The sequence below is a fragment of the Neofelis nebulosa genome, chromosome 12, assembly GCF_028018385.1.
Source record: "Neofelis nebulosa isolate mNeoNeb1 chromosome 12, mNeoNeb1.pri, whole genome shotgun sequence".
NCBI lineage: Eukaryota > Metazoa > Chordata > Mammalia > Carnivora > Felidae > Neofelis > Neofelis nebulosa.
In genome coordinates, this window is record NC_080793.1 from 39,049,847 (window position 1) to 39,070,492 (window position 20,646).

At 37.6% G+C, this 20,646-nt stretch overlaps 1 protein-coding gene across 1 annotated transcript in view; it reads right to left on the bottom strand.

Moving 5' to 3' along the window:
- UBE2R2 (ubiquitin conjugating enzyme E2 R2) overlaps nucleotides 1-20,646 on the bottom strand; it is a 117,236-nt gene that overhangs the window by 17,187 nt on the left and 79,403 nt on the right. Inside the window, exons 2-3 of the mRNA XM_058695106.1 lie at nucleotides 14,928-15,014; nucleotides 2,600-2,697 (exon numbers count right to left, since the gene is read on the bottom strand). Coding sequence (XP_058551089.1) covers nucleotides 2,600-2,697; nucleotides 14,928-15,014 — 185 coding nt within the window. The remainder of the gene's footprint in view (nucleotides 1-2,599; nucleotides 2,698-14,927; nucleotides 15,015-20,646) is intronic.

Consider the following 20,646-nt stretch of genomic DNA (forward strand, 5'->3'; position numbering starts at 1 on the left):
AACAAAAATATATTTTACCTCTGTGGTCTTCATAACCCTACTCTAATAATCAGGAAAACATCAGAAAAATCCCAACTGGGGGACATTTTTATAAAATACCTGATTGGTACTCCTCAAAATTGTCAAGGTCATCAAAAACAAGAAAAGTTTGAGACTGTCACAGTTGCCTAAGGAGACATGCCTATTAAATATAACATGGTATCATGCATGAAATTCTAGAGCAAAGAACAACATAAGATAAAAACTAAGGAAATGTGAAAGAGTATGGACTTTAGTTAACAATAACATATTAAAAGTGGTTCTCTAACTGTAATGAATGAACCACATTAGTATCAGATGTTAATAATAAAACTGGCAGGTGCAGGTATATATGAGAACTATCTGTACTACCTTCACAATTTTCAAAAATCTAAACTATTCTAAAATTTTAAGTCATTTAAAGAGAAAACATGAATAACAAAACCACAATGAGATACCATGTCCACCCACTAGGATGGCTATTAAAAAAAACAAAGATAATAACAAGTCCTAATGAATACGTGGAGAAGTAAATTTTCACATAATGTTTGTAGCAATGTACTATTTACTGCAGTCATGTTGGAAAACAGTCTGGCAATTCCTCAAAAAACTAAACGTTGAGTTATCATATAACCCACCAATTCCATTCCCAGGTATATACCCAAGGAAATAAAAACATGTATATGTAAAAACTTGTACATAATGTGTATAGCAGTATTCATAATAGCCAAAAAATGGAAACCCAAAGGTGTGTGGAGCCTGCTTCGGATTCTGCGTCTCCCTCTCTGTCCCTCCCCTGCTTGTGCTCTTTCTCTCGAAAATAAATAAAACATTAAAAAAAATTTTTTTAATGTTCTAAAATTGTGGGGATACTTATACAACTTTGTACTTATAGTACACTTAAATTGGGAGAAATGTAGGGTAATGGAAATTATATCACAATAAAACTGTTTTGTTTTTCTAAAGACTGACAACAGATCACTCTGTGATTTTTGCCAAATAACTCAGAATTAAAAGGATTTAGTTTCACTGCCATATAAAATTTTATTCCATTATCATATGTAAATATGGTCTCTTAATCACTGCATCTAATATATGTTTATGTTACATATGTTTATTGTCACATGTGTATATATGCACATACACACATATATATGCTTGTATATACACAGGTATATATATTCTTGGGTGTGTATATTAGCATATATATTATTCATATATCATATATAAAATTGAAGCTACATTTTTTATTAAAAAAAATTTTTTTAACATTTATTTATTTTTGACACAATGCGAGAAACAGAGTGCAAGCAGTGGAGGGGCACACGGAGAGAGACACAGAATCTGAAGTGGGCTCCAGGCTCTGAGCTGTCAGCCCAGAGGCCGACGCAGGGCTTTAATTCACAAACTGTGAGATCATGACCTGAGCCGAAGTCGGACGCTTAAATGACTGAGCCACTCAGGCTCCCCAAAGCTGTATTTCTGTCTCACTCTAGCAAAGTAATAATTATTCATAGATACATGGACTAATGAAAACAAATGTCTATCTACTTGATTTAAAAAAGCATTTCTAATAATTAGCAAATGTACATATAAATTGGAAGTGTATACTTACGTTGTTTTTAATCAACTGTATATTAATAAAGTAATTCAATATAGAAATAAGTTTAACTACAGCCTTGTCACAAATAATTAAAATATATTTATATACAGATTTTTATTGCAGAAAAATATAATGATAAATAATGTAAACATAACAATTACAAGTTAAAACTCAGGGTTCTTTTAAGGGTTAGGTGACCAACTCCCACACATATAGACCACTATAAACAAACAGATGGTTAATATCTACTTATATAGTTCAACAGATGGAATCAAAAGAAATATACAAGCCTTTCAAATCATTAAGAACCATCTACACAATTAATAAAACAAACAAAAAACCCAGGTAAATGAAAGCTTTTTTTAAAAATGTTTATTTGAGGGAGAGGGGGAGGGAGGAAGAAAGGGAGGGAAGGAAGAAGGGAGGGAGGGAGGGAGGGAGGGAGGGAGGAGACAGACAGACACAGAATCTGCAGCAGGCTCCAAGCTGTCAGCACAGAGCCCAACACGGGGCCATGAGATCATGACCTGAGCCAAAGTTGGACACTTAACTGGCTGAGCCATCCAGGAGCCCCAGAAGCCCTTTTTAAAGTAGTACAACATAAAGTCATTTGAAGTTTGTAAAGACTTATATGATAGATTTCTCTGCAAAATATAGTAAGAACCCTAGAATAAGGAAGCAACTCATCCAAACATGGGCATCACAAGATCCAAACATGCAGGATGGAACTTAAATAATGTTAAGAGGAAGAAGTCACACTAGAAAAATTCTTTCAAGATGAACATAAAGAAATGAGTAAAATATGCATTACTGCTCTGTAAATGGGACTCTTCAAAATGATGCATACATGTTACTTAAAGCTCTAGCAAAAAACAAAAACAACAAAGTACAGAAAGGATTCTTTTGTACTTGTTAAAAGATAATATCCGATCTTAAGAGCCATCTAAAAACCAGATTATTCCTTATGTAGCCCCTTACCTGACATTCTGAGTAGGATTCCACCTTTCGGAGGGCAGTTCTCCACTCTGTGGGTCATCTACAGGCGGATGAAGAATCGAAATGCATACATCTCCATTCTATGAGACACAAACATCACATTTAGAAAGCACTCAAAAATATGATATAAAAAAGGGATATCAGTTCTGCTAAATTTTCTTTTATTCGTAGAAAACTTGTTTTCTCATCATAAGGGGAGAAAACAATTCTTTTTCTTCATGTTTGCAATCAATGTTAAAGAATTATTAAGTACTTTTTTGGGGCACCTGGGTGGCTCAGTTAGTTAAGTGTCTGACTTCGGCTCAGGTCACGGTCTCAACATTTGTGGGTTCGGGGCCCCGTGTCAGACTCTGTGCTGATAGCTCAGAGCCTGGGGCCTGCTTTGGATTCCGTGTCGTCTTCTTTCTCTGCCCCTCCCTCACTCACGCTGTTAATCGCTCTCTATCTCTCAAAAATAAACATTAAAAAAAAGTTTTAAAGAAAGAATTAAGTAGTTTTTATATTACAAATATTCATTCTGACTAATCCCCCAGATATATCTTAGTTTAAAAAGTAGCACTACTTATTTACTTATTTGTTTGTTTATTTATTTTTATTGTCAATTTGGCTAATATACAGTGTGTACAGTGTGCTCTTGGTTTTGGGGGTAGATTCCCGTGGTTCATCACTTATATACAACACCCAGTGCTCATCCCAACAAATGCCCTCCTTAATGCCCATCACCTAGTTTCCCTTCTCTCCCACCCTCCCCATCAACCCTGTTTGTTCTCTGTATTTAAGAGTCTGTTATGGTTTGCCTTGTAGCACCATCTTTCTAAAAAAACTCATTTAAAAATAGACAAACATGATGAACTGAGATCCAAGAGTCCTGAGAAGCAACAAAGTATCTTTATTTTCAGATACATCTGGACCTAAAGTACATAAAAAGAAAGAAACAAATCCCCCTCAAATTTGCCTTGCTTAAAATCTGCCTAGAGAGATGCTAAAATCACCTGTAACATCAATCAATGGTTTTAATAATTATGGTTTATATAAGCTAAAAATATGCCTCCCAACAATATAATTTTAACTCCCTCAGGATATGGATAAAACTCATCACTATGGTTATAATATTCTGGTTCATAAATTTAAATTATAGGACCTAATTCACATGTACATTTAAGTCAAACACATATGTATTGCCTACCATATGCATCACAGACTGTTTTTCAATAGAAAAGACAAGGCTGAGTAAGATATAGTCACCAATCTCAGTCTAAAATGAAAGATAAAATTCAAAATTTTAAACAGAAATATAACTACAGAAAGTGTAAAAATCTTACACATACAACCCAAATTTAGACACACACATAAAATACACAACCACATCAAGGTAACAGAGTATTTTTAAAAGGAGAATAAAATTTTAATAAAATCAATACCAAATACTAAATTCTAAAACTCTGTATTATCATTAGATGCTATGAGGAAGGTTAAAAAAAAAGAAGGCACAACAGAAATCACGAGAGAAACTAGGATATTAGTGTGGAAGAACAAAAGGCTTATTGTTTCAGAAAGCTTTGAGATGGATTTTGAGTAAAGAAGTACAATTTTAACAACTTAAGAGAAATTTAGACATCAGTTAGCCTAGATAAATAAACCAACATCATAAACAGTAGAACAAAATATGCTTGGGTAGTTGTATTTATTTTATGTTGCTACTCTAACAAATCACCACAAACTTAGTGGCTTAAAACAAAACAAAAAAATTATTATTTTACATTTCTATAGTCAAAGTCTGACACTGTTCCAACAGGGCTAAATTCAATGTGTCAGCATTAATGCACTCCTTCCTGAAGCCTCTAAGACACACTCTTTCCTTGCCCTTTCTAAGCTTCTAAAGGCTACCCACACTCCTTTGGTCTTGGCCCCCTTCCTCTAATCCTCAAAGCAAAAAGTGTTACATTTCTCTGAGCCTTTCTTCCATAGTCCTATCTCTCACTCTCATTTTCTGCCTACCTCTTCTACTTTAAAGGACTCTTTGGGTTACACTGGGCCCACCCAGATAATCCAGAATAATCTCCTTATTTTAAGGTCAGCTAATGATTAGCAACTTTAACTTTTCTTTAACATATAAGCTAACATACCATAGGTTCTAGGGACTGGAATGTCCAGGGATATGGACATCTCTGAAGGACCATTATTCTACCCACCACAGTAGTGAAGAACCCACTGGTAATGAAATAAATATATGGTACAAAAATTAGACCAGAGGAATATGCTACTTTGTTCAGAGTTTAATATGTATATACATAAAATTTCTGAGTAGTGGAACGACATATATAGATTTCTACTTAGAAACAACAAATTAAAAGATGGGCATCTGAGGGAACCTGGGTCGATCAGTCAGTTAAGCATCCAACGCTTGATCTTGGCTTGGGTCATGATTTCACGGTTTGTGTGATGGAGCCCCATGTCGGGCTCTGCACAGACAGCAGAGGCTGCTTGGGATTCCCTGTGCTTTCTCTCTCAAAATAAATAACCATTTGACAAAACCTAATATTTTCATGATAAAAACACTCAAAAAACGATAAACAGAACTATTAACATTATAAGGGGCATTTTTAAAAAAAGTCCACAGCTAGCATTATAGTAAATGGTGAAATCTTTCCCTCCGAGGATCAATAGGACAAGGATTAGAGTACCTGGGTGGCTCAGTCAGTTAAGCAAATGACTCTTGATCTCAGCTCATGTCATGATCTTACAGTATGTTAGATCAAGCCCCGCATAGGGCTCTGTGCTGACAGCGTGGAGCCTGCTTGGGATTCTCTCTCCTTCTTTCTCTCTGCCCTTCCCCGACTCATGCTCTCTCATTCTCAAATTTTATTTTATTTTTTTATTTTATTTATTTTTTTTTATTATTTATTTATTTTGGGACAGAGAGAGACAGAGCATGAACGGGGGAGGGGCAGAGAGAGAGGGAGACACAGAATCGGAAACAGGCTCCAGGCTCCGAGCCATCGGCCCAGAGCCTGACACAGGGCTCGAACTCACGGACCGCGAGATCGTGACCTGGCTGAAGTCGGACGCTTAACCGACTGCGCCACCCAGGCGCCCCTCATTCTCAAATTTTAAAAACATTAAAAAAAAAACAAAAAACAGGACAATGATAACTATTTTTACCACTGCTATTTAACACTGTCCTGGAAATTCTAACCAGAGCATTAGACAAGAAAAAGCAGTAAGAGACATACTAAGTGGAAAGGAAAAAGAAAAATTATTTCAAAAATGACAAAGAAAATTCCAAAGAATTCACAAGAAAGGCACTAAAGCAAGTAAACAAATTCAGCAAAGTTGTAGGACATAAGATCAACATTCAAATATCAGGTTTATTTCTAAATACCAGCAATAACCTAAACAGGATAACCTAAAAAGGATATTAAGAAAACAATTCCATTTACAATGAAATCTAAAAGAACAAAACACAACCTAGGAATAAATCTAACCAAGGAGGTGAAAGACTTGTACACAGAAAACTATAAAACACAGCTCAAGGAAGTTAAAGACCTAAATAAATACATCCTGGGTTCGTAAGTGGAAAGACTTCATGATAACATGACACTAACTATTCCCCAGTCTGATCTACAGTTTCAGTGGAATCCTAATCAAAATCCTGGCTTCCCCTTGCCAGAAATTGAAAACCTGATCCTAACATTTATATAGAAATTTAAGGGATCTAGGGGCGCCTGGGTGGCGCAGTCGGTTGGGCGTCCGACTTCAGCCAGGTCACGATCTCGCGGTCTGTGAGTTCGAGCCCCGCGTCAGGCTCTGGGCTGATGGCTCAGAGCCTGGAGCCTGTTTCCAATTCTGTGTCTCCCTCTCTCTCTGCCCCTCCCCCGTTCATGCTCTGTCTCTCTCTGTCCCAAAAATAAATAAATGTTGAAAAAAAAATTTAAAAAAAAAAGAAATTTAAGGGATCTACAATAGCAAAAAACAATCTTAAAGAAAAAAAAAAGTAAAATCAAAGACTCACACTTCCTGATTTCAAAACTTACTATAAACCTATAATCAACAAGACAGTTTAGGACTGGCATAATGAGAGACCTACAGACCAATAGAACAGAACTGAGAGTCCATAAATAAGCACATACATCTATGGCCAATTGATTTTTGATGAGGATGCTAAGTCCATTCTATGGGGAAAGAACAGTCTCTTCAACAAATGAATTGGGATAACTGAATTTTCAAGAACAAAAGGATGAAGTTGGATTCCTATCTCATACCATATACAAAATTAACTCAAAATGGAAGATCTAAGAGCTAAAATTATAAAACTCTTTAAAAACCAAAACAGGGGTGCCTGGGTGGCGCAGTCGGTTGAGCGTCCGACTTCAGCCAGGTCACAATCTCGCGGTCCGTGAGTTCGAGCCCCGCGTCAGGCTCTGGGCTGATGGCTCGGAGCCTGGAGCCTGTTTCCGATTCTGTGTCTCCCTCTCTCTCTGCCCCTCCCCCGTTCATGCTCTGTCTCTCTCTGTCCCAAAAATAAATAAAAAAAAAAAAACAAAAAAAAAAACGTTAAAAACCAAAACAAAACATAGGAGTAAATCTTCATGATCTTGGATATGGCAATGGATTCTTAGATATGACACCAAAAGCATGAGCAATAAACCAGACTTTATCAAAATGAAAAACCTTTGTGCAAAGAAAATTATCAAGAAAATGACAAGACAACCTACAGATAAGAAGGAAATATCTCCAAGTCATGTATACGGTAAGTGTTTAATATCCTTAATTATATAGAACTCTTACAACTCAAAGACAAAAAGATAAACTAGTCTATTAAAAATGGGCAAAGGACGTGAACAAACATTTCTCCAAAGATGATATATAAATAGCCAATAAACACATGAAAGCATGCTCAACATCATTAGTCATTAGGGAAATGCAAATCAAAATGACAAGAAGATATCACTTTACATCCCTTAGGATGGCTATAATTGAAACAAAAATGAAAAATAACAAGTGTTAGTAAGGACGTGGAGAAACAGGAACCCTCATCCATTACTGGTGGGAATGTGAAATGGTTCATCTGTTGGAGACCCGTCTGGTAGTACCTCAAAGAGTAAAATACAAAATTACCTATTTGATACCATAATTCTAGGTATATAAACAAGAGAACTGAAAGAAGGACTTACACAAGTACATATATACACACGGGCACAGCAGCACTATTCTCACATCCAAAAGGTGGACAAAGATCAAATGTCCATCAACAGATGGATAGATACAATTGAATATCATCCAACCATAAAGAGAAATGAAGTACTGCTACATGTTACAACATGGAGAAAATTGGCTAAATGAAAGCCAGACACAAAAGGTCACATATTGCATGATTCCATTTATAAGAAATATCCAGAACAGACAAACATATACAGACAGAAAGCTGGGTGGTCATTGTCAGAGACTAGGACTAGAGTGAAATGGAATGGAGAGAAAGTGCATTGTGCGTAAAGTGTTTTATGCAGGAGTGATGGGAATACTTTATAAATAGAGGTGTTAGCTGTACAACACTGGGACCACATACTAAATGTCACTGAATTACGTTCACTTTAAACAGTTAATTTTTTAGGGGCGCGTGGGTGGCCCAGTCAGGTTAAGTGACCAACTTCGGCTCAGGTTATGATCTCACAGTCTGTGGGTTTGAGCCCCACGTCAGGCTCTGTGCTGACAGCTCAGAGCCTGGAGCGTGCTTTGGATTCTGTGCCTCCCTTTGTCTCTGTCCTTCACCTGCTCACATTCTGTCCCTCTCTCTCAAAAATAAATAGACATTTAAAAAATAATAAACAGTTAATTTTTTAGAGTGAGAGTGAGCGGGGGAGGGGCAGAAAGAGAGGGAGAGAGAATCCCAAGCAGGCTCCATGCTGTCAACACAGAGCCCAACACAGGGCTCGATCTCATGAACTGTGAGATCATGACCTAAGCCGAGATCAAAAGTCAGACATTCAACCAACTGAGCCACCCAGGAGCCCCTAAATGGTTAATTTTATGATGTGAATTTCACCTCAATAAATTATTATTTTAAAAAGGATGGGGGGGGGGGCGCCTGGGTGGCTCAGTCAGTTAAGCGTCCGACTTCAGCTCAGGTCATGATCTTGTGGTCCGCGAGTTCGAGCCCCGTGTCGGGCTCTGGGCTGATGGCTCAGAGCCTGGAGCTTGCTTCCGATTCTGTGTCTCCCTCTCTCTCTGCCCCTCCCCCGTTCATGCTGTGTCTCTCTCTGTCTCAAAAATAAACGTTAAAAAAAAAATTTTTTTTTAATTAAAAAAAATAATAAAATAAAAAGGATGGGGGAAGTTCTAAGTCTCTAGAACGGCAGCTGTAAAACGTAAAGTGAAGGCTATCTAGCCTAGGCCCTCTCCAAATCCAATTAAACTGAAATCTTCAGTATTCTTTATTCATAACAACTTCTCCACAGGATTCTGATATGAAGCCAAATTTGGGCACATCACTGCCTAGAAAAACCTTTTTCCTGTACCTTAAAGTTATAGAGAATGCATAAGATTTGCAAATCCATGAATATAACTACATAAATATATATTAAATCTTGCTTGTCACAGATTACTTACAAACCAGATCCCAGCTGGTAAAACATTCCTTCTGGGTGTGTCTGTGAGGGTGTTTCCAGGAGATACTAGAATTTCTATCAGTAGACTGAGTAAGGAATATCCACCCTAACTGGAGTAAGTATCCTAATGGGGCAGGCATCATCCAATCTGTTGAGGTCCTGAACACAACAAACAGGCAAAAGAGATTCTCTCTTAACCTGGAACACTGGAACTCTGGGTTCTTGGGCCTTGGTATTCTAGGACATACACATGCAGCTCCTTAGTTTCCAGGCTTCTGGATTCAATCTGAATTATACTGGCTTTCTTGGTTCTACAGCTTGTAGAGACTGTGCTATTTCTTAGACTTTATAACCATATGAGCCAACTCCTATAAATAAACCTCCTCTAATACATATCTCTATATATCCTATTGGTTCTGTTTCTCTGGAGAACCCTCGCTAACACAGCATTGTTGTTGCTTTTATCTGGTTTTTTCTTAATGCTAAAATATAATTGATGACTAGAGCTTTACTGTACAGGACTCTTGGATATATGCAGTTCTTTCAACTTTTAAAAAGCTGATTATAGGTCTCAACCATTTTCACTCCTAATGCATACCATCCATCTAAATAATTACAAAGATCATAAACTATGTGTAATTAGGCCCATTCAACACTTACAAAGCCTAAACTTTATTATTCCAAACAGTTATGGTTCTGCAGACTTGGCAAAAAACCTTATATAAGATACCAGACAGCTAGCCTGTTCTTTACTCAAGCCTTCTAAGGACAGAGAGATAAAGCAGAAGAGTCTTCAGAAACTAACCATGCTGGCACCTCGATCTTGGACTTCTAGCTTCCTATTCTGTGAGAAAATATATTTCTTTTCTTTAAGCCATCCCCTCTATGTTACTGTTATAGCAGCCCAAGCTAAGACAACATGACTTAGGAAAAGCATATTAAAACAGTAGGGTCTATTTTTAATCATTATTAAAACAATAATATTTAAACATACCATGCCCTAATGATAGTGGAATAGTAGCCAAATTGATACTTCTTTATAATGCTGGAAGCTATACAAATTAGTATAATGATTTGAGAATAATCTGGGTTCTAGAATGAAGAATAACTCTTCAGAACCAGAACCATAAGTGAAACAGCAAAATATTTTATAACTGGCTGTCAAGCAGACTAAAAGACACCAACATACATGAACTTTCATTTCATGACTGCACTGGTTGACATTTACCTGTGCACACTATAGAGGAAAAATGACTTGTATACTCCTTCGTAAAAAAAAAAAAAAAAAAAAAAAAAAAAAATCTGAAATCTTTATATTTTTACTTTTTAAAAAAATTTAAGTAACCTCTACATGCACCATGGGGCTCAAACTCACAACCTCGAGATCAAGAGTCACATGCTCTTCTGACTGAGCTAGCCAGGTGCCCCTATTTATGTTTTTTAAGTAAAGCTTCATACTGTGTTTCACAACTCACTAGTACTAAAAAGATCAAATAGTGTGTGCTTTCCACTCAATTTTGCAGTGAATCTAAAACTACTCTAAAAATTAGTCTATTCTAAAAAAAAAATTATTTTTTATTTACTAAATTCTAAAGAACAGAGAGATTCTGAGTTGCCATAGCTGTAAAGTTCACAGTGCATTACAGGGTGTATGAAAGCCTCATTTTAATACATGGCCAGGCAAATGGAGTTTGTTGGCTGTCTACTTCTGAGAACGCAGTTACATGTAACCATGAAACTATTTTTGAGTTCACTCAACATATTACAAAGTAGACAGGAATAGATACATAGTAGTACAATCACTGATGACAAGTTCATATTAAATTTCCTTTGTTCTCCAAGTTCCCCTTTGATATTTATAAATTTCACAAATATGGCAATGATAAAGGTAATGTTAAAATAATTAAATTCATTCATATATACTGCAGCGTTTACTTCTTTTGGGGCTGTAGTAATGTGTACATTAATGTATTTAGCAAAACTATAACAAAAGCTCTTGTGATTTTTAAAACTTCACATAATAGGGGCACCTGGGTGGCTCAGTCAGTTAAGTGTCTGACTCTTGGTTTCACCTCAGGTCATGATCTCACAGATTTTGAGCTCAAGCCCCACAGTGGGCTCTGCGCTGATAGAGCGAAGCCTGCTTGGGATTCTGTCTCCCTCTCTGCTCCTCCCCTGCTCACTCTCTATCTCTTAAAAATAAATTAAAAAAAAACTTTAAAAAGTTATTTAAAAAAATAACATTATAACTTATTTTCTAACAATAATAGTCACTACAATATTTATTTTTAATGCTTGTGAAGTTAATGTAGCAAAAACTTCTTTTAAGTTTATTTTTTTACTTTTTTTTTAATGATTATCTTTGAGAGAGAGAGACGGAGACAGAGCGTGAGCAGGGAGGGACAAAGAGAGGGGGAGACAAAGAATCCAAAGCAGGCTTCAGGCTCTGAGCTGTCAGCACAGAGCCTGACACAGGGCTCCAACCCATGAACCGTGAGATCATGACCTGAGCTGAAACCAAGAGTCAGACGCTTAACTGACTGGGCTACCCAGGAACCTTCCCAAAACTCTTTCATCAAGTCCCTTTTTCTGGCATTTGAATAGTCTTCTACTTTTGTATTTTTGATTGGGTTGTTTCACTGCCCCTCCCCCATCTCTAATTCTATTATAAATAACACTGCAGTAAACATTTTGACGACTACAGCAATTTGACCTCAAGGTCCACCACGTGTCTACCACAGGTGACAACGCAGGTAGGTTAGAGCAACAACCAACAAGAATATCCCTTTGGCCAAGAAACATGAGCCCCAACCTTTAGAATCACAAATACGGACATAGGCCCTCAAAAAGTTCAATTCTGATAATCATTTCCAAAGTGTAGCAAAGATAAATTAACTTATGTGAGAAGAGTCTCTCTCTGTTTCTTAAAGATTTATTTTATTTTGTTTCATTTCATTTTAGAGACAGAGTGTACGAGCAGAGAGAAAGAGAGAGAGAGAGACAATCTCAAGCAGGCTGCATACTCAGTGCAGAGTCTGACATGGGGCTCAATCCCATGACCCTAAATCAAGAGTTAGACGATCAACCCATTGAGCTACCCAGGCACCCCAAAGATTTTATTTTTTTATGTAATCTCTACACTCAAAGTAGGGCTTGAACTCACAACCCCAAGGATCAAGAGTCACACGCACTGCTGACTAAGCCAACCAGGAGCCCTATAAGTCTCTTATGACCACCATGACTATATCAAATTAAATTCCTAACCACGCTTTATCACTTCTTTAAAAAAAACATTAGGGGCTCCTGGGTGGCTCAGTCGCTCAAGCATCCAACTTTGGCTCAGGTCATGATCTCGTGGTTCATGGGTTTGAGCCCCACATCAGGACTCTGTGCTGACAGGTCAGAGTTTGGAGCCTACTTCAGATTCTGTGCTTCCTTCTCTCTCTGTTCCTCCCCTACTCGTGCTCTGTCTCTGTCTCTCAAAACTAAATAAACATTAAAAAAATTAAAAAGAAAACATTTGTGGCATGGAAAACAACTGCATATTTATAAGATATGAATGAATTATTTTCCCATTGAAAATTTAATTATGAATATGAAAAAAACTTTTTAAAAAATAATGATCCAATGCTAAGTCTTAAGAGAACTAAATAGTCTACTTTAATAGTGAAAAAATAGTGGAAAGGGAAGTTTACATACACTTTATTCCTTCACAGTTTTGAATCCTTTTCCTTGTTTTTTGTTTCTTTTTTTTTTTTTTTTTTTTTACATTTATTTATTTTTGAGAGACAGACGCAGATCATGAGCAGGGGACGGTTTGTTAGCACAGAGCCCGACGCGGGGCTCGAACTCCTGAACTGCAAGACCATGACCTGAGCTGAAGTCAGACGCTCAACCGACTGAGCCACCCAGGCGCCCCTTTTGTTTCTCTTTGAGAGGAGTTTGGGATTAGGTAACTTCAGAATGGAAACAAGTGAATACATGGCTTTTAGGTGAATTAGTTCTTAATAGCAAAACAAAAGCTTGAGTCTTCTCACTTCACTCATGCTATATAAAATCCATAAATACTACATGGACAGAAACACAGAAGTATTTCTACGTGCACTGAACTCGTTTTGAACTTCTTAAACAGTGAATTGTTTCTATAGTCTATCTCCTACAAGGGGTAACTCTGTTATACAGAATAGTGTTAAGGTATTCACTATTGTTTATAAATATTGTGATTATCTCAAATACTAAAGACATTAAAGAAAACAAATTCTGGGAGCTTATTTCTGGAAATGTAACTACACATCACCTTTTGAGCACCAGTTTGTCTTGTTTAAAGAAAAGAAAGGCAAAGATAATGCCTCGAAGAAAAAGTAAGTTGTGTAAAACAATAAAGCTGCTTGCTCCAGTGTGCTGATTTATATGGAGATCCAAATTCAGGGTTCAGAGCTCTAGAGCAAGTTCTTCATTTCTTGCCTACAAGCATTACGTTGCTCTGTTTCTGGAGCAAAGGAGCTTCCCAATATCCACCAGAGCAAAAGAAGGGACTATATGACTAAGGCTGCAAATTTTAAAAAGGAATTTTAATGCATGGTCCACAGCTTCAATAAAGTAAGACCACCTCAGAGCCTTAATACAATGAAAAAGATTACAAAATGGTAAAGGAGTGGACTATAAGGATATTTTAGAGGTCCTTTACATAATGATCCTGAGAAACAAAATGCATCATTCCAGCATGGTTATAGATTAGCCCAAAGCAAGTGTCTTTCACCAACAAAACTAGAAATCACTCCCTCAGGCATGTGAAATGTTCCGTAGAAGAACCTCACCTTGGATTTATTCTAAAAGAGGTTCTCAACTGCTCTGAAGCAATTACTAAAAGGAGGCCAGTCCAAATGTAGTAGGATAAATTCCCCTGAGAAGCTCAATCTGTGATCATAGCAACAGGTGACCCTTGCTGTGAAGCTAGAGGATAGTAATTTGTATGACTTTATACACTAAATTTTTAAAATGCCAATCTTAACACCTAGGCAGTATAATCTTAGGAATAGCAACAATGATTCAAAGTCTCAATCTTAAATATAATAGGGGTCCCTGGGTGGCTCAGTTGGTTGAGCACCAGACTCTTGATTTTGGCTCAGGTCATGATCCCAGGGTCATGGGATCAAGCCTCACATCAGGCCCCATGCTGAGGATGAAGCCTGCTTGAGATTACCTCTCTCTTTCCCTCTGCCCCTCTCCCCTGCTTGCATGCCCCTCTCTCTTAAAAAAAAAAAATCTAGGGTTGCCTGGGTGGCTCAGGTGGTTAAGCATCCAACTCTTGATTTTGGCTCAGGTCATGATCTCACAATTTGTGGGTTTGGGCCCCTTGTTGGGCTCTGTGCTGTGTCAGCATAGAGCCTGCTTGGAATTCTCTCTCCCTGTCTCTCTGCCTCTACCCCAATCATACTCTTTCAGAATAAATAAGCTTAAAAAAAATTTTAAGCTTTATATATATTATATATAAACATATCTATGTGTAGAATACACCAGTATTATGAAACAACCTTCAATTTGGAACAATTAAACTAGAGACTAGTAACTACAAGTGGGGAACCATGAATACTCCCTTGTGGCTACAGCATAACTACCACAGCATACTGAGATGCATAGGTTATTTTGCAGGACTGTATCTAAAAAATGAATCTTCAGAGAAATTCACAACATATGTCTCTTACCTCATAAATGTTGGGGTGCCACATTTTGGTCAAGAATCTGAAGGTAGGTGGTGAATACGGGTAGTCAATAGGAAATTTAATATGCGCCTGAAAAGGAAAAGAATGAAATGCTAATAAATGAGACTCTAGGTTTTTCATCTGCCTAATAATTCACCCTATTATATCCCAGTGAAATAAAACTTTCTATGGAGTAAACTCTTAGGATTAACAACTACTCATATACATTTTGTTAGCCCCAATGTCAGAGTTACTATTAATGTTCTTATAGCGTTTTTTCAAATATTCATAAGAGCTTATATTAAATCACCCAAACTCAACAGTAAAATAATTTTTCATTACATTAATATGAGTGAAAAATAGTAATAGGTACAGGTATGTCATACTAATTGCTACATTTATTTTTAACACAAAAAATAACTAATACAACCTTATGGTACATAATACAGAACAAAAATTATTTATAACTCACCTGATTTAAATACTACCCTGAAATAATAAATGCTAATATTTTGATACAGCTCCTTCCAGCAGTTTTTTTGGTATATACATGTTTGTTTCTTTACAAAACTTATTTTAAAAAATTTGAATATACTGAATTTTATAATTTTTCCCCATCCGTATCATACATTTTCCTACAAAATAGTCTCTAAATAGATGATTGTTAGTATCTGTGTAACATTCCATCATATGGATATTAGATAAATCATTTTAAATAAATGATTTCTGTATTTTGGGACATTTGGGTTGTTTCTTACTCTTTTGCTATTATAAATAACTGCAGTGACTATCCTTGGCAGTATACCATATTTCAAATATGAAGAAACCCAGAAAGACACTCATTTAACAGTATAGTAAAAGAGCCTGAGAAAGGGATAGAAAGGACAAGCTAAGACTAAATAAGCTACAAAACCCAGTAAACATAGCAAGTCAGGACCCTCAAAAATTCTTCTCTTGATAAAAGCAATAAGAAAATTGGCAAAAAATTTTAAGACTCAATTCTTCAGAATGTAGAAAATAACCAAAGGTTTGCAATAATTCAAGGAGTCTCTATTCAAGAAAAAGAGCTCACCCTCAGTAAGAACAGTGGAACTTTGTGGTGTTTTAACTTGTCCCAGTCCCATGACCTGCTCTCCAGGAGCTATGGTAATTAAAACTAACATATCACATTCAAAGTGAAGACAAGCAGTCACAGAATGTGCTGAAATTTCTTCCAAGCCTTAATCCCAAAGAACTGTCACTACCTGACATTTTTGATGGTTCCCTAGAAAAATTCACTTGCAAGACTGTCTACATTTGACCTGATCTATAGCTTGGGCAGTGTCAAAATAACTTTCCATGGGTGTGTTTGCTAACAACAACGACAGGCAAATGCTGAACTTTAAAGCTGCTTGTTAGGTCAAACAACAGACTAACCAAAAAATTTAATGAGAAAAGCAAGGACAGGGGCGACTAGATGGCTCAGTCCATGAAGCGTCCGACTTTGGCTCAGGTCATGATCTCACTGTTCCTGAGTCTGAGCCCCGCATCAGGCTGTCTGCTGTCAGTGCAGAGCCCACTTCAGATTCTCTGTCTTCCTCTCTCTCTGCCCCTCCTGTGCTTGCGCTGTCTCTCAAAAATAAACATTTAGGGGCACCTGAGTGGCTCAGTCGATTAACCATCTGACTTTAGCTCAGGTTATGATCTCACTGTTGGTGAGTTCAAGCCCTCACTGGGCTTGCTGCTGTCAGTGAAAAGCCTGCTTTGGATCCTCTGTCCCCCTCTCTCTGCCCCTTTCCCACTTGTGATCTCCCAAAAATAAACAAACATTAAAAAAAAAAAAAAAAAGAGGAAAAGTAAGGATATGAGATGTGCATAAGGACTTTGAAAAACTCTAACAAATTCGCAAGAATCTAGAATACTGGCCCATATGTAGGGCTGTGTATGCCCAGGCTCTACACATGCTCAGGAAAGTCATGAGAATTCATCAGAAGGCCCTAAACTGGCATCTCTGGCTATACTGAAGGATCTGTACAAGGAGGAGGGAAAGGCTAACGCAGATTTCAAAACTGCATAACTGAGTGTTAAAGGCATGCTTCATTCAATATGAACTCCTCTTATAATGCCCAGGAGACTTCTTGGTACCAGGAAATCAAATCAAATCAAACTAAGGAAATTGCTGTCCAATCATTAGCTGATCATTAAACTAACCAAGTGGAGACTTTACTGGCCACATATAAGAATATAGACAAAACAGGGGTGCCTGGGGGGCTAGGTCGGTTAGGCGTCCATCTTTGGCTCACGTCATGATCTCACAGTTCGTGAGTTTGAGCCCCACATCAGGCTCTCTGCTGTCAGCACAGAGCCTGCTTCAGATCCTCTGTCTACCCACCACCCCCCCAAAACTAAATAAACATTTTACACACACACACACACACACACACACACACACACACACACACAAAAGAATATAGACAAAACAGAATTGGGTCAGAAAAAAGCCACTAAGCAAGGAAACAATTAAAATGACGGCAACAAAAAATTCTGTTGCCACATTGTATTACTCGAACATCCAGTTTTCAACACAATACTATAGAACATGGCAAGAAAGAAAACAACACAAAGTATGGCCCATATACAGGGTAGAAAACCGATCAACAGAAACTCAAAGTCCAGATACTGAATTTACCAGGCAAGTTCTTAAATCAGCTGCATTAAATGTTTAAAGGATTAAAGGAAGCCATGGCTAATGAACTAAGGACAGTATGGGAAAAAGGTCTCAGCACACTGAGAATATCAATGAAGAGAAATTATTAAAAAAAGGGAATAGCTTTTGAGGGGGGAAAAAACCCAATAGGAATTCTGGGGTGGCAAAGTACAATTATAATAACCACAAAAAGCTAAATGGGCTGAACAGATTTGAACAAGAGGAAAAAACAATCAGTGAAACTGAAGATACATCAATTTACGTTATTTCATCTAAGAAATAAAAAAAACAACTATGCCTCAGAGACCTGTGGGACACTAACAAGCATACCAACATATGCATACTGGGAATCCCAGCAAGAAAGGAAACAAAGGAGCAAAAAGGAATATTTGATGAAATAACTGCCCCCAAAATCCAATTTTAATGAAAAACATTAAGCCTCATAAACAAGTTCAACAAACTGCCAATAGAATCAACTCAGATTCACATTTAGAGATATCATAATCAAACACTACTGAAAGCCAAAGGCAATCTTCAAAGCAGCAAGAGACACAATTGATCAAGCACAAGGGGTCCTCAATAAGACATCATTTCTAATCAGAAACTAGGAAGCCAGAAAGCAGTAAAATGACATTAAATGTGCTGAAAGAACAAAACTTATCAACCAAAATTTCCATAACCAGCAAAACTCTTCTTCAAAAACTGAAGGTGCATTAAAAGATTACTAGATAGGGGTGCCTGGGTGGCTCAGTCGATTAAGCGTCTGACTTCGGTTCAGGTCATGATCTCGGAGTTCATAAGTTCCGCTCTGTGCTGACAGCTCAGAGCCTAGAGCCTGCTTCAGATTCTGTGCTCTGTCTCTCTCTGCCCCTCCCCCACTCGGACTCCATCTCTCTCTCTCTCTCTCTCTCTAATAAACAAAAAATAAATAGAATTAATTAAAAATAAAATAAAATGAATAAGATATTACTAGATAAGTGTGGAGCGCCTGGGTGGCTCAGTCAGTTAAGTGTCCAACTTTGGCTCAGGTCATGATCTCAAGGTTCGTGGGTTAGAGGCCGAGATCAGGCTCTGTGCTGACAGTTCACAGCCTGGAGGCTGCTTTGGATTCTGTGTCTCTTTTTCTCTTTGCCCCTCCCCTGCTTGCACGCACTCTCTCTCTCTCTCTCAAAAATAAATAAACATTAAAAAAAATTAGGGGCACCTGGGTGGTTCCATTGGTTAAGTGTCCAACTTCAGCTCAGGTCATGATCTCACAGTTTGTGAGTTTGAGCTCTGCGTTGGGCTCTGTGCTCACAGTTCAGAGCCTAGAGCATGCTTCAGATTGTGTCTCCCCCCCACCTCTCTGCCCCTCCTCTGCTTGCAATCTGTCTCTCTGTTTCTCAAAAAATAAACATTAAAAAAAAATTTTAATTAAAAAAATATTATTAGATACATGAAAACTGAGAACTCATAATTATAAATGTATTTTTTGGTTCATAACTCTTTTTCCCTTCTATCTAATTTAAAAGACATTTACAGGGGCACCTGGGTGGCTCAGTCAGTTAACTGTTCAAGTTCAGCTCAGGTCACAATCCTGCAGTTTGTGAGTTCAAGCCCCACATTGGGCTCTGCCCTGACAGCTTGGAGCCTGAAGCCTGCTTCGGATTCTGTGTTTCCCTCTCTCTTTGACCCTCCCTCACTAGGTCTCTTTCTCTTTCTCTTTCTGTCTCTCAAACATTTAAGAACATTTTTTTAAAAAACAATTACATAATGTAATAATTATAAATCTGTTGGGGCACTTGAATGGCTCAGTCGGTTGAGTGTCTGATTCCTTTTCTTTTTTTTTTTTTTTTTTTAATGTTTATTTCTGAAACAGAGAGAGACAGAGCATGAGTGGGGGAGGGGCAGAGAGAGGGAGACACAGAATCCAAAGCAGGCTCCAGGCTCTAAGCTGTCAGCACAGAGCCCAATGTGGGGCTCGAACTCATTGACTGTGAGATCATGACCTGAGCTGAACGTGGACGCTTGCCTGACTGAGCCACTCAGACATCCCAAGTGTCTGACTCTTGATTTCTGCTCAGGTCATGAACCCACGGTTGTGGGATTGAGCCCCATGTCAGGCTCTGCACTGAGTGTGGAACCTGAGAGAGGGATTCTCTCTCTTCTTCTGCCCTTCTACCCTGCTTGCACGCTCATTCTCTCTCTAAAATTAAAAATTTTGTTGATGGGGGTGCCTGGGTGGCTAGGTTGGTTAGGCATCTGACTTCACGGCTCAAGTTATAATATCACAGTCTGTGAGTTTGACCCCCGGGCCGGGCTCTATGCTGACAGCTCAGAGCCTGGAGCCTGCTTCGGATTCTGTATCTCCCTCTCTCTATCTGCCTGCCCCCTTTCTCTCAAAAATAAATAAAAACATTAAAAAATATTTAAAAAATTTTTGTTGATGGGCACATAATATATAAAGTTGTAATTTGTATGGCAATATTAAGAAAAAAGTAAAGGGGACGGAGTTGTAAAGAGCTAAAATTTTTTTATTTTTATTTTTTTAATTCAAGTATAATTAACATATAGTTTGTATTAGTTTCAGAAGTACAACATAGTGATTCAACAATTCTGTACATTACTCAGTGCTCAAAACAATAATTGTACTCTTAATCCCCTTCACCTATTTCACCCATCCTCCCCCCATAACCACCAAATTGTTTATTCTCTACATTAAAGAGTCTACTTTTTTTGTCTCTTTTGTTTTCTTTCCTAAATTCCACATATGAGAGAAATCACATGGTATTTGTCTTTCTTTGAGTAACTTATTTCACTTAGCAATATATCCTCTAGATCTATCCAAGTTGTTACAAATGGCAAGTTTCATTATTTTTTATAGCTAAGTAATATTCCATTGTGTGTGTGCACATGTGTAAACGTATACACACACACTCCACATCTTCTTTATCCATTCATCTATGGATAGACATTTGGGTTGCTTCCTTACCTGGCTACTGTAAATAATGCTGCAATAAACATAGGGGTGCATATATCTTTTTGAGTTAGTGTTTT